Here is a 15,083-nt window from a genome sequence, read left to right on the forward strand (position 1 = left end):
ACTTCATATGTACCCAACAGATGTGAGAGTGGTATCAATCTTTCTATCCAACTCTTAGTAAGTAGGTGAAAAGTTTACATTTCTTTACTAATGCTAATTAGGTGAATATGATTTAATTTAGTTATTTATTTATGTCATTGAACAAAGTGATGAGGCTCCAGCAGCTGATAAAGAAGTTGAAGCTGTGTTTACAGAAGCTAACTTCCATCTCCAGGACTTCAGGACTGACTGCACGTGTCTGACTGTTGACTGTAAACACTGTTTACATTTGACTAGTCTGACAAGTCACTTATGTCCCTGTAAGTGTCCACCGCTCAGAGAATGTGAACAGTTTGGTCTCTAAAACTGTGTCTTTCATTTCCAGAGTTCAGTCCAGGTCAGTGTAACAGAGCTTAGAACAAGAAGAAACTTTTGGTGATGGAAGTATCAACTTTTCAGTTTAGTTTAGCTCAGTTTTATTATCAGACGTGTCTGGTATTTTGGCTCAGAGGGTGTTTTTATCACCTGGACAGACTGCAGCAGGAATAAACGCTTCAGAGCCTGCAGGCTGAGAAGAACTCGATCACATTTCGTCCATCTGAAAGACGTTTCTGTGACGTTCAGTTTCCCCCTGAAGCGTCACTGAGGCTGGAATGTGAGAAATGAGGCCTGGCGGGACACTGGGGGGAGTTTTTGGGTGTTAATGTGTGCGAGTGTGTGTGTGTTGTGTCGGGGGTCAGATGTGATTGACTCCTCGGACAGAGGCCGTCCTTCTTCAGGAAGAGTCTCTCCGAGCCGCTCGGTCACGGCGGGTCAACGACCAGCTACAGACTACCGCACAGTTCAGTGAGACTGTTTCATGACTGGATAAAAACTCCTTGAAGTTGAGGAGTCGAAGACAAAGGTTACATTTTAAGATGTATTTGCCACCAGAAAGCCAAACATCTCAAACTGATGTCTTGATTAAAGTCCTTCCGGGCAGCCCTAATGTGCATTAACAGAAATTACAGTAAAGCTACTTTCAGAAAGCTGCCTTAAACGCCTCGCAGAAAAACAGCTGATTATCCAGCTAGAAATAGAAGAGGAGATCAGTTGAACACATCAGTTTTTTCCAGACAAACACACGTTTACAAGTTAAATGTGAGGAGCTTAGCAAGATAAAAGAACAAAAGTTATGTTAATTTTTCTGACTTTTCTCTTTTTTACTGTTGTTGTTTTCAAAGCCTAAAAAGATTTATGTTAAATCATCCGAAAAGGGAGCATCACCCTTTAGTTGAACCTGATGTAAATCCACCTGTGACAAGGGATCATGACTAGACATTGTTTAGCTTTCCAGGGTTGGAAACCACTGAGCTTCATCACAGACACCAAGAAATGCCTGATCAGTGTGTTCGTGTGTGTTACTGAAACTCCTTTGTGGTGTTGCTGTTTGTGGAAAAGGCTGAGACAGCACCGGGCTTGGCCGCTCTCCTTGTTCCACCCAGAAGCCAACGTGGTTGAGGTTTGATGGTGTAAAACCTCCCAGAAGAATCACAGAATGTAAAAACGACAGAGTCAGACAACAAGGACAACTTCAGCAGCACCTCGGGCAACAGAATCCCTCCAAAATAAGATGATGAATTGAAGCCTGCTGAGAGATTCGATCCTCTGTTGATCCTGTGTGACGCTGCGGTGTCGGATCATTATTTTGAGCAGACCTCCCTCGGTGATCGCAGTGCGTCCTCCTGCAGGCTGCAGACCTCCTGCAGAGCAACTATAATTTGAGGTCTTCTCTTAATTAACCTCATCAGCTCTTCCTTTTCACGACTGGACTCTCTCCCAACGTCCTGAGGGCTAAAAAGTCGGTTGATGCGGCTCATTAATGGAGGATTGTCTGCAGGAAGCGCTGAGCTGATGTTACTGAGTTACTGAAGAGCGCAGATTTGAAGAAAAGCTTCTTTGTCTAAATGTTAAAGTGGTTTTCCCTCAATATTCATGCATTATGAGACTCCATATTTGTTCCTCAGCATTCATTTCTGTCGGTTTAAGTCTAAGTGGTGCTGCAGCATCTTTTTTGCAGTCTTTTTTGTGGTAAAAACATGAGCTTTTAGTGCCTTTTTTCCAAAGCTTCTGCAGTGTTATGCGGACTAAAAACATAAATCCCACCCTCAATCTGCATGAATGAGATAATGACAGGATTTTCATTTTTGAGTGAACTATCCGTTTGATGCTGCTTAGCAGTTTGGTGTTTTTTCTTTCTGTTAATCTGAAACTTTCTTCTGAACGTATATAACAACATATTTCCAGCAGAAATCAGGAAAAGTCTCCTCCTCATCCTTTCAGGCTGGTTGTAAGTTGTATTTACCCGTGTAGATACAGGATAGTAGATAAAAGACATTTGTGTATCGGGCAGATTAATATTTGAATGTTAGTTTGCATGTATAAAATGAAAATTAGGAACTACAAATACATATGTGAGGCCCTTTGATGATGCAGGAGGAGGCCAGAGACAAAACTTTTTTTTATATTTCCCTCTTTGCATTTATTTAGATTAACCTCTAATCTTTCATTGTGAACACTGTACACACGTCCTCTTTCAGTACCAACAGCATCCCGGTGTCTCTGGGAAAAACAGTGGAGATGTATGAAACTGGCAGGTGGACATGGAGCCTAAATAATGACAACAATGAAAAGACCAGTAAGCGTGCCGTTAGAAACCATTTATATGTAGAGACAGACATCAGAAAATCTTCACGGGTTGAAATTTCGATAATAACAAAAAATGTACCAAAATGCATTGCAGGTACAAGAGAAGATGGATTTCGGCTTTTGATTTCTTGTGATATAAAATCTTTTGTACATTTTGCTCTGAGTTGATTAAAGTCAGTGACAGTAATGAAGCTTTATGCATAAGAACATTTAAAATGCAAAGCTTTTTGGGAAATGTAGGATATTGCTACAAGAATCGTGTTTAGGAATAGTTTCCAGAATACAAAGAAAGACGCACCATCATAGACTGATGAGATCTATCAGGGTAAGAGGGATATTATTTGGTTATCACTGCTTTGACTTGTCATTAACGCTGCACAGAGAGTTTTGTCTTGAGACGCTGTTCAGCCTTGTCTTCAGACCCAGATGATAAGCTGAAACCTTCATCCACCTCCTGACTCGTTGTATTTAGCAGCCCAGGGTCATGTTTACCTCAGCTATCTGCCACCTGTGTGGAAGGTGACACGAAATGTGAGCTGTGTGGAGTTTTTTTTTTTTCTAATTGGGAGAGGAAGGTTAATGTTCTGCCCACAGGTTCTTACACAAAAACCAGCCACAGGAGGCGAGCAGGCCTACTTTTACTGAGGAAATGCACTCGTGTACAGAAGTTCTTGTACTATTTTTGGAGACTTTGGCTACTTTTCTCCAGAACATTTCAGAGGGGAAAGTTGTACTTTTAAAGACATTGTGTTTGTCTGAGGGTTGGAATCTAGTAAACATATTTCATGTCCTTTCAGTGAGATCAAGATCTCTTGAATGAGACCTGACAGTAAAATAATGACAGACGGACGACCTGTCTTCTTCCCACGGGCTCATCAAAATCTTTATGTATTATGATTTTTTGCTGATCTCTTCTCATTTGCTGTATATCTGTCTCATCCTGGAGGAGGGATCCCTCATCTGTTGCTCTTCTTTAGGTTTATTAGTTTTTTTTTCCTCCTTTAAATACTTGTTGAAGATAATATTCCTCATCTGAATCAGATTGAGATTTAATATACAACATGACGTCTGTATAGTAAAGCTGTTATATTAAAATCCTGTTCCTCCAGAAAAACGCAGGAGATGTTTTATCCCAATGACACACTGACTTTAGACATGATATAAATAGATTTAGAGGATTTAAACTGTAATTTTCTTTCCATCCGTCCTGTTGCCTGTTTCACTTTTCTTTACTTCTTTCTGTCTTTACTTCTTTACTTCATTTACTTCTTTTCTGTCTTTACTTCCTTACTCCTTTCTTTCTTTCTTCATTTACTTCTTTATTTCTTTCCTTCTTCATTTGCTTCATTCCCTCTCTGCTTCTTTATTTCTTTCCTTCTCTACTTCTTTCTCTCTTCCTTTACTTCTTTCTGTCTCTGCTTCTTTACTTCTCAGGTTTTACTTAATTGCCTAACAGCTTTTTGTATTTCTTTCCTTTCTGCCCCCATTCTTTTCCTCATTCTTTCCTCCTTTTCTGCAGTCATGTGTCCTTGGTCCTTGGCTTATTGTCCTTATTTTTCTCTTCTTTCCTTCTTTAAATGTAGAATCTGTATGATTTGTCTGAGATGTTCAAAAACACACTACAAAGACACCAGGATGAGAAAGTATTGAAATACAGGCAAGGGGCATAATGAACCCTCATCCTCTGAAACTTTGGATACTACAGTGAATATTACAGCTGATACTTGATTTCTTTAGTGAGAATCTGGACGCTGTGCTGCTTGTTTTACTGAAGGATTTAAATTCTCCTTCCACCACTGAAAGCAGCCTTGTTTCACCTGCACCTGGATTCACTCCTGTATACGTTTCAACCATTGATTTATTTTGACCCCCGTCAATCTTCAGCCAGAGGACTGTCGCCCGCACTTTACCGTCCTGCAGCAACACGAGAGATCATCTGTCAGTCAGGATGTTCCCTGCTGTAAATCATCCAGTTAAACTGAGAGAAAGGCTGTTAGCACCGACAGATCAGGTGCCTGTCTTTATGTTTCATGTCAAAGTTTCACCCCCGAGAGTTACATCTCATCATCTTCCTCTTCCAAAGACGAAGATGACACCTGAACTTCTGCTCAATCATACGATCTATTTGCAAAGATTTCGAAACTGCAAAATATCTGTAATTTTTATAAGAAAACATATACAGTCACTCTGCTGTCTGCTGAAATGTTTTCTGTTTTGGTCCAGTTTCCTTTCCCAGCTGTTTTCTATTAGACATGATGATTACTGCGACACAAAAATATGTGTTGCAAATGGGCGAAATGTTTGCTATGTGATGTTGGAATTTAAGGTTTTTCTCATAGTTTTCTGTCAGTAAAGTTGCAGTTTAATTTTAAAGAATGTGGTGATATCGCTTAAAGTATTTCAGGGCTTCTGAGAGTTTGGGTTCTTTTGTACATTTATGAAAAGCTGCTGTGGTCTGGTGGTCCAGCCTTTATCTGCTCTGGCGCGACTCATTCGGTCGTAAACGAGACAAACAGAGAAAAAAAACTGAACCCAAAAATAAAGATGTAAGACTTGTGGTGGAGAACTGACAGCCTGGAGTCCACGTCTGACCTCCAACCCGTCAACAAATGACCCACAACCGGACCGGACTTAAAAAGGAAGTTGTCACGGACCGAGTCTACTGTAAACAACTCTTCAGGAAACGCGGTTGAATGTCCTCCTGTGATTTTGAAACGATTATCTCCTGGGAAATATGTCACTGTTAAACATGGGAAAACTGAAACCAAAAATTCCCATGAGATCAAGGTTTAGGATGGTTAGAAGTAAAGCATAAATTCCTTTTGAAAAGTGCACAATTGTTGATGTTGGAAAAACAAAATGTCAGTCATACAGAACCATCTGATCCTCTGATTTTCCTTTTTCTCAGTCTGGACACATTTGAGTAGTTAGTTTTGACATGCTTCACATATTTCTCCGTTCTTTGATGCAGGTTTACACCTACAAGCAGAATGCAATCAGCCGCCAGAAGGTGCAGCCGATGCACCACAGCAGCATCAGAGGGGTGGAGGACATGGCGACCCTCGAGGACCTTCACGACGGCGCCATCATGTACAACCTCTTCCTGCGCTACCAACAGAGACACATCTATGTAAGTCTCCACAAAGCATCTTTAATGTTGAGATTATTTGGAAAATTGACAAGTTTTCAGGGCTGCTGATGTGAAAAAAATTTGATTCGGTCCACTGGGTCTGGTCGAGCTTCGGGCCACTAGAAATAAGAGAATAGCAGTCGCAGTTTAGCCAATATGGTAAAGTAAGTAAAGTAAAGTATACACTGAATCTCACAGGCATCATTTTGAATAATTTTACATTTAATAGACTAAAGGAAGAGACAAAAAGTATATGTATAATAAAATGTGAGAAGGGGAAAACAATCAAGTAAAATAAGAAATAAGGATGTAAATAAAGAAAATAAGCTTAAAAAATAACCAGAATAATAATTTTACAAAATGACAGAAAAAGAAATAAGTGAAGGACAACTTAACCCACAGTTTTACATAAATACTGTATCAACATCCAGTGAATGTCTAAAATAAACTACTGGAAGAATCGGAAACTCATAAATATTATGAGGTGTATCAATACAGATGAATATTTAGACTACTGTTCACATAGAGACAGTGATTTTTTTATCTGAGTTTAAGATTAAAAAAAAAAAAAGAAAAGTGGAAAATTGGGAGAAAAACACAAAAATAAATAGAGAATTCTAGTAAAATAATCTTTTCCTCCTCCACTGGCTTGAAAGTTTAAAGTCCCTTTCCAGACACATTTTCACATTTTAATTAAAGAATATATAAATACTCTGCAATGACAAACAATGTTTTCCCATTAAAAAGTTTGAGGCAACTAACTTTAGCATATTTAGCAACTGGCTTTGAAATTTCTTATGCACATTTGAATTGCTTGAATTAATTGTAGAAAAGAGATCTCCCAAAGAACGTTAAAGCACCTCTCTAGTGGCAAATTTTGCACAGATGCAAATCAGTATAGTCAGACATTTTAGGGGACATAAACATAATAAAAGCATATTTTTAGTGGAGAGAAACTCAGGTTAATGATGTGAACTTCATTTAATCTGAAATTCATGCAGGTCACCAAATCCTGGCAGCAGGTCGTTGCCTCTATGTCTGATTTTCTATCATAAATCTTTGACATCAAGACTCTGAGAAAGTAGTTTCTGTTCATACTGATGGGAAAACATCAGACTTGCGGCATGTGAGAGGAGAAATCAGAGAATAGAGACTGAGAGACATCAAGAGAACCAAAACAAAACAAACTGACTTCTATCTGCAGTATCATGTCGACAGCTCGGCCTGTCAGGGTACGCTGTCTTCTTCTAAATGCGTAATGCTGGAATCTCCCATGAACGACTGAAGTTACTCAGTCATTACATAACAGCAGAGATAATCGTCTAGACGCATGCAGGCAGATAAGAGAAGGTGATGACACGGTCGGAAAACAAAGAACAGGGAAGCGATGGAGGTCGTGTCCTTCTGGAATGATTATTGCGGCCTACAGTGACGTCCCCTGTGGACATCCTGTCAAAATAAGTTTGGCTTTCTGTTTCTGATTTATTAAAAGCAGGTTCACGGTTCACTGGTGTGGAGTACATGTGTGGAGGTGATTGAAAGGTGTGATTAACTGGGTTGAGTTTGTACGGGAAACACGTGCACAGACACAACGGGTTATTCTGGAGTGTTCTACAAAATCTAAACGTGTTAGACTCTTCTGTTTTTCAGTTTCAAAGGTTGCATGAATACAACATAGATTCAACTGATATTTTTCATAGTTTCTGCACAGAAAGCCCTTCTTAGAATCTTTTCTGCAAAAAAGCACCTTTGAAAAAAATATTTTAAACTATAAAGTTATTTCTAGACCAGTCAAACATATATTTTATTCTTATACTGGCCTTTATTCACCCTCTGAAACACACACTGTTTTAGCTCCTGCCCACGCTCCCAAAAAGCCTAGCCTGCTCTAATTGGTCATCTCCCTGCACATGGGTACAGGCACCACCCACTGTGATGAACTAGATATTCAGTGGGTGGGACAGTCACCTGTTTAGAGGTTGTACTGAGCCCTTTGTGACATCATACAGGGAGGCCTGCATAATATGTGACCCAGTATGTGACTTCTTTCTCTCTGCTCTCCTGCACAACATGAGTCGAGTCTCGGCTGCGCACATCAGAAAAAACTGTCTACTTGCAATGGGAGAAGGGTCACCGGCTTATTTTTAGCAGGTTTAGCCACATTGAAAAAGTCTGCACATGTGTGCTAATGGTGTAAAAAAGGTATAATACCAGTTTCCAAAGTCTGAGCTTTGGCTGATTAACTAGAGGACTTTAAACTTCTTGTTACAAGTCCTTTCTGGGTTTTTGCTGAGGTTCACGGCCGTGTTAGAACATGAATTTTCAGGCCTGGCTTTGGCACTTTGGATTTTAAACTTCTCTAATGGTCCTTTCCCCCCTTTTTTCTTACTAAAACAACCAATTGTTTCTCTCTCCACATAAAACACGGAATAAAAGCAAGTTGCATCCTGTTGCATCAGATCTCTAAAATTCAGCTCTTGTGGTTACACCACAAACTATGCCAATAGTCATTTTAGATGCAGCTATTCTTTGTCTCAAGGGGTATAACATGCCTCTCAGCCTGAGCTAAAAAGGAGCATTCAGAATTTTTTAAAAAAAGTTGCCAGCTGCTCTAAAAATGGCTCCTGATGTTCATTAAGTACTACTTAAAGGCCACCACTGATTTTGTATTAATCTATTATTATCAAATCAACATCTAATAGTTAATTGTTTTGCCTGGATCACTGTGTGCAGCTGTCACTTCTCCAAAATTAATTGCTTATTTCCTAAGGAATTACCTTAAATTATACAGAATTAACAGAGTATTTATGCAGGTGGTTGAATTCTGAAGTGTTTCCAGCTGTGTGAAGGAACAAAGACAGAACTGTTAAACGTTACACATTACTGTACTAATGCAGCAAATAAAACAACAAGAAAAAATGTGTTGTGTTATCGTAAAATTAATCTAGTGTAATCCGAGAAAACAAATCCAAAATCTCTTTATTTGTATAAAATTTCATTGTTCCACCATGTTTTTGGAGGTTTAAAGTGTTGTTGGGGTACATCTTGTTTCCACGGCGACAGTGTTGACCAGGTGATGAAAAGCACAGATGATAAAACCCAAACAAACACAGAGATTTTCAACCTTTTTGAATCCAGGTTGTTAAACCTGGACGCCACTGAACGGAGCTCCTTGTTTTGGCAGCCAAGACCAACAGGTCTCCAAGTGAGAGGGAGGATGGTGGGAGTTCGGGTTTGTTTGGTTTGACGCTCCTTTTAGAGGCTGGTATTCCAGTGGCGGCCTCGCTGGGAGTTTGGCGGGAGCTGATGGCTCCTGGCTCGACTCTGATAGCGGCCGCGTCGTCCAAGCAGTGAGACAGAACAGTTAAGAGCATGTTGTGTTTGGAACGAAACCACAGTGAATCTGAAAATGGAGAACATGTCAGGGAAAAAAAACCCTGTGGCTGTTCCTTCTGTGATATATGTGATCATCATGATCATTATTTTATTGCTTCCCTCTATTGTGGCTGTGATGCTTGATCCTTTAGAGCTCTTACCCTTCTCTTTGTTAGTCTTTGTTTCACTTGTAGTTCAGGACATTTTAGTACAGAGTGTCTCTTTAATCAGTCTTTCCAACAAGCTGTTTGTCCATATTATAAGTTAAAAAGAAAAGTTGTATGAAGTCTTATCAAGTGGTGTTATTTGAGTCTGGGTTGGTTGGAGCTGAAGACTGCAAGTTAAAAATGAAATAAAAGGTTAAAGGAATGTGTGCTGGCCAGGCCTGTACACTCTGCTTCTTATCTCTGCTGGCTGGAGGCGCGAGGCTTCATACGCAGATACTAGCATAGCATCTCTGAATCTCTCACCAAGCTGCAGTTGAGTTGCAATGTGGGTAATGTAGGTGCCAGGTTTTGACAAGGAAGAAAAAGACGCGTTTCCACCACAGGAACTTTCATCAGCGCCTGGGAATCTTGGGAGGAATTCAGTGCATTTCCACTATAGGGACCAGGGTCTAAATTAAGTTCTGGAGACATTATTTTACCCTCCAAAAGTCCCTACTTTGGTACTTGCACTTTCCAAAAGTGTAGGAACGTTGCAGATGTGGCTTGCAGGACTGAACCCACAGCACTTATTTCAGCCACCAGTGAATATTTATTAATGCAAAGCAGTTTTTTTTTAATTTTGTAATTGTTGTTGTTGTGCTTCGATACATTAAAATGAAGTTACAGAAGAAATTATACAACAGATGGAGCAACAACGTTGTTGTGTAGCCACGTGCACAAACAACATGTACAGCCATCCCTTTTTCATTCGTCAGGGGACTAATTAGCCTAATCTTTGCACATCTTTAGCCCATGGTGGAAAAGCAGACAACAGACTGAAGAAAAAGTAGTTCCTGGGACTTAAAGTTCTGGGTACTTTTGGTGGAAACGCAGCTAATGTTATAAGCGTGCAATGCTAAACTGGTGTAGTATTCTGTTAAATGAGTATCTGCTTACTCACTACTGATTAATCTTTGAACATCCTGTCACTTTAAAACAGACTCAAACTCTCAGAATAAGCCTATTCCATGGTTAAAGCAGCAATTACACTAGACAACAAAGGGAAAAAAACACAAATACTCTAAATTAAATGACACAATACATCATTTGTACACAGCCTCCAGAGCGGCACATAGAAGCATTTTCAGGGTCCATAACCATTGCAAATCAGTTTTATAATGTGGCACCACCGTGGTTAAGGTTTGGTCAGGTTTAAGCACAAACAAAATGTTCTTAGGTTGAGGGAAACAACGTGGTTTCAGTTTAAAATGACTACTTTGTCACGGGAGTCAAGTGAGGGGACTATCATTGTTATGTTTGTTATGGTAATGACCACTTGGTTGAGGTTATGGAACAATCACAGTCGTGGTCAAAAGAAACCAACACCGATTGTCAGTTGGAAAACAGAGAGAAGCAGCCGTCTCCTGTGTTAAAGTCCCAAGTTTTATTGTCCAATCCAACCGACCTCCTCCGCTCTGTGAGGTCTCTGTCAGTCAGGGTTGATCATCTTTGTTGCCTCCTACAGGTCCAGCTTTCTGGGAATGTGAAGAGCGGTCTTGATCACAGAGGATGGGTCTTTCTACATTTGTCTGTGATGATCTGATTTGCTGGAGCGTCCATCAGTTTCTGTTCCCCTGTCTTGAGGTGCTGGTGCAGGCCTGTTATTCTCCTTCCAGTTGCCAGTTCTCTATAGAGGAGATCTTTGGGGATGCGGCCATCCTCCATCGGGCAGAGGCGGCCCAGCCTGCCCTGTTTGAGCAGGAGGCCGTCGCGGGTCAGAACCTTGGTGTCGGTCATTTCATCTTGCCAGGATAAACCCAAGATGCAATAGAGACTTCTCAGATGGAAGGACTTCCTTCTTCCTCATAGTTTTTAGGACCCCTTGCAAGAAAGGACTGATGTTTTCATTTTTCTTGGTTGGACAGTCTCAAAAGCTGGTTGGTGATGCTAAAAGTTACCTGAAACTGCATCTTTCTTATTAATGTTCCTCCAAACTGTCTGTTAGATCAAAAACCTCTGGCTGGCCAACAATAACAACGACTGGGCCTCCTTTGCATTGCAGATCAGTGGTGTTGTGGCTCAGTGGGGGGTGTTTGTTGGGAGTATCACACCTAAATTAAAAGGGTTAGTGGCAGTAATAACGGAGGAGGAAGAGCAGCAGTAGTCATGGTGATCTTAGCAGTAGTAGAATGGTACCTTCAGGTTGATAAATCATCCTACTGTTCGCACATTTTATTATATTAGTGGAGCCTGAGCTAACAAAGTAATTTATTCCACACTGTCCTGCTTTACAGCGAGCTAATTAGCAAACAAAGCCGCACTGTTCCTGCTGACCTCAGTCACAGTAAAAGGAACCTGTGAAACTCCACTGTATGGCGGAGAAAACAAAGGACTATGTAGGACAAATAGCTCTCAGCCATTACTGTCTTGTTTTGTACTTATGGGCTAATGAACAAACCTGACCCAGCATTTTCTCCGGCAAAACAAGCCGACGACAAAAGCAGCCTTGTGCTTTCTGCACGCATTAGCCACAGTAACCTTTGACAAATGCCATCTCGTTACTTTAATCACATATGAATGCTCCCGTATGGTCGAAATTATCCAATCAATTCATCACTGCCTCCCGATCTCCACTCTGACGGGCCTTTTTTTTTTTTTTTTTCCTCGGGCCAGAAGCTGCAAAGAGGGAAAATTAGAGGAGAGGTTTTGGTGAAGCGGGCCGTGGTAAACCGAAGGGAAGGGCTGAAAGGACGCTGCTGAGGCCGGAGAGCCAACAGCAGCCTCTGATACATCAAATGTTCAACAGGTTCTGCAGCTGAACCACCTATCTGGTACTCAGCTTTCAATAACACTCAGCTTTTAATCTTTTTGAACTACCCATTACTCTGTAGTTTGCTTGCTTAGTTTTGCTGAATTCCTGGATGTCTGTTGGTTTGTCATTATGTTATTTAATCCCACAGACACACAACAATTGAGACAAGATAACCTAATGTTTCTTTTTTACATAACTTTATGTAATTGCTCACGGACCATCGGATGCCTCTGGTGTCTGGATTTTGTCACGTAGCTGCTCACTGTACATTCTTCTCTGTCCTCGATGAAACATGGCTGCTCATGGACAGTCTGGTCTCTACATTCCTCACAGATTTTTGTCCTGACTTCTGGACACGAGCGTCGACTGCTGAGACCTTCCAGAAAATTGTTGCCTCGGTGTCACATCCCATATTGGTTTTCTTTTTTTTTGAAAGTCAGTGTCCCCAGTGACCTGAGAAAGATGTTTTTAACAAGACAGCGTCTTATTCAGAGTGACGGTTTTGTGCGTGAAGTTTCCTGGAAAGCAGGAAAACATTTCTGTGAAAAAGCTGCAGATTATTAAAACTCAGGCCTGTTTATCTTCTGTTTGTTATGGAGGTGTGTGCGCAGGAGATGGGAAGCTTAGAGTTTGTATTTTTCTCAGATGAGATCTGAGAACGAACCACAGGTAAAGATCCTGACTTCCTAACATGGTTCTTGGGTTCTTGGAAAAGTCCCTGTGGGAAAAAGGGCAGAGAAAGGTGAGGTGACGGGCTAATGCATGATGTCAAATTCATCAGAGCGAGGGGCCCGGTGTCATAACCTGTCAGGGGCCCTGAAATTCCTGACAGCACCCCTGCTGACTTCTGAGAGAATTAAATAAGGAGAATTAATGAGATAGTTCTGTTGCTGAAATTCAACTTTAAAAACGTCCTCCTTTCTCTATTTTCAGCTTTCATTTTTTTATGTTCTCATAACATCATGAGTATTGTCTACTTTTGTTTTCTTACATCTTACATCAAAATTCTGGTGATTAAAGAAATTGTATTCGACTTACTTGTAGTTCTTGGGACAAAAATGTTTTTCATCATTGAGTCTGTTTACAGGAGGTTAGGTCTGGTTGGAGAACAATTATATATGTTCTATTTTCTTTTTCTTCCCCATTTAAAGCAGTTACAATGGCCACACTTTATTTTACAGTGCACTATTAAGACCTAACAAGCTGATGAAATTATAACAATAATAACAACTAATTAAATTAGAAAAGAAATAGAAATATGAAGTTTTTATTAGGCAGTATACATTAAATATTAGAGAGTAATTACTAATAAACTAATATCTGTACTGTAAATTAAAGTAAAGGATCCTCTTTAACCTAATTGTGTATTTTATTGTGGCAAAACACAAATGCAAGTTCTGTTGTTTTGTGTCCCTAATTACCCTCTAATAAAGTCTAATAAGGGTCTAGTAAAGAGTCTTATAGTCCAATAAAGAGCATATTATTTCTAATTTTTGTGTAATTTGATCTTATTATTAATTATTTGCGTGATGAAAAATAAAGTGTGGTGGTTATGATTTATGCTGGGTACCCTACAGCAACGTAATATCAGACAGGACATTTTAGCTAAAGGAAAAAAAAACAATGTTTTGTGGAATAACAGCTCAAACAAACTTGAAAAAGTTACAGTTGGTTAAAGCAGAGTACAGTACATTTAATTAAACATCCTCGAAAACTTTCATGTTAAGTAATAATTAATACAGTAAGTAGACGTGTATTCTTTTTACTTTTTCCCACCACAGAGACTTTTAGTGAAAAAATGTTTTCTATTTCTAATTTCTGTTGTTCAGATCATACAACAGGCCGGAGATCTGGCTCTTAGTCTGGAGGAATGGTTGACATGTTATTGAAATACTCAATAAATGATCTTCAAAACTTGAGAAAACCATAATTACCTGTTTTGTTTTGTTTTTCATTGCAACAACTTGTCTCCCAGAAAAAGGTCCTGCAGACAGGAGGCATAAATATTTTTGGGGGGCAAATTATTGGAGTTTACATTTATGCTCAGTTCTGCTGGCTTAAATGCCAGACTTTATGAGTTACAGAAGTGTTGGCGAACAAAGTAAACAGAAAAGCACAAAGTGAGCAAATGACAGACCTGATAGACCATTTGACGATGTCTGGATTCTAACATGAAACAAACAAGCCAAACATTACATTTCTTTGTGTTTAGCAGTGTTTGACGTACAGAAGATCTACAGCAACAATCACGTTTTTGTCGTTCGCTTCTAGTTTTCAAAGTGAAGACACAAACTGAGCTTGAAGAACTTGAATCCTGAGATGTCTAGTGAAGCTACCTAGCCTCTGCGCTAGTTGTCTTTAGTGTTACATAGTCGAACGGGAATTTATCCCGGAGGCTACCAGACTGGTATATATATGTATACACATGTCTGTGTGATTGTGTGTGTGTGTGTGTGTGTGTGTGTGTGTGTGTGTGTGTGTGTGTGTGTACAGTCTTTTGCTGCTGTGATTGTAACCAGCTGTGCTGTCGACTGGTGGCCTCACTCGTCTCCTCTGCAGATTCCAGTGGATCACAGACACACACACACACACACACACACACACACACACACACACACACACACACACACACACACACACACACACACTGACTCTCTCAGGAATCTCTGACTCGCTCTGTACCCCAGTTCTGTCTCTCTTACACACTGACACACATGTCCTCTCATTTTTCTATCACACGCTGTTCTTTTTTCATCTGCCCCCCAATCTATATCTTTCTCCCAACTCCGCTTCATCTGCACACACACACACACACACACAAACACACACACACACACACACTCAACTGGGCATTCGACACCTCCACTCCTCTCAGTCTCTCTCACCCCAGCAGGGGGTCGGTCAAATCAAGAACTTTTCATTCCTACCAGGAACTTTTGTATCTCATATGTTG

General features: G+C 40.2%; 1 protein-coding gene across 1 annotated transcript in view; it reads left to right on the plus strand.

Annotated features, from left to right (window-relative positions):
- Positions 1–15,083, plus strand: part of myo10 (myosin X) — a 169,334-nt gene that overhangs the window by 55,384 nt on the left and 98,867 nt on the right. Inside the window, exon 3 of the mRNA XM_084731325.1 lies at positions 5,639–5,797. Within this exon, the coding sequence (XP_084587451.1) occupies positions 5,639–5,797 (159 nt within the window). The remainder of the gene's footprint in view (positions 1–5,638; positions 5,798–15,083) is intronic.

This window comes from Lutjanus erythropterus, chromosome 12 (assembly GCF_056507025.1).
Source record: "Lutjanus erythropterus isolate fLutEry1 chromosome 12, fLutEry1.hap2, whole genome shotgun sequence".
Taxonomy (NCBI): Eukaryota; Metazoa; Chordata; class Actinopteri; order Lutjaniformes; family Lutjanidae; genus Lutjanus; species Lutjanus erythropterus.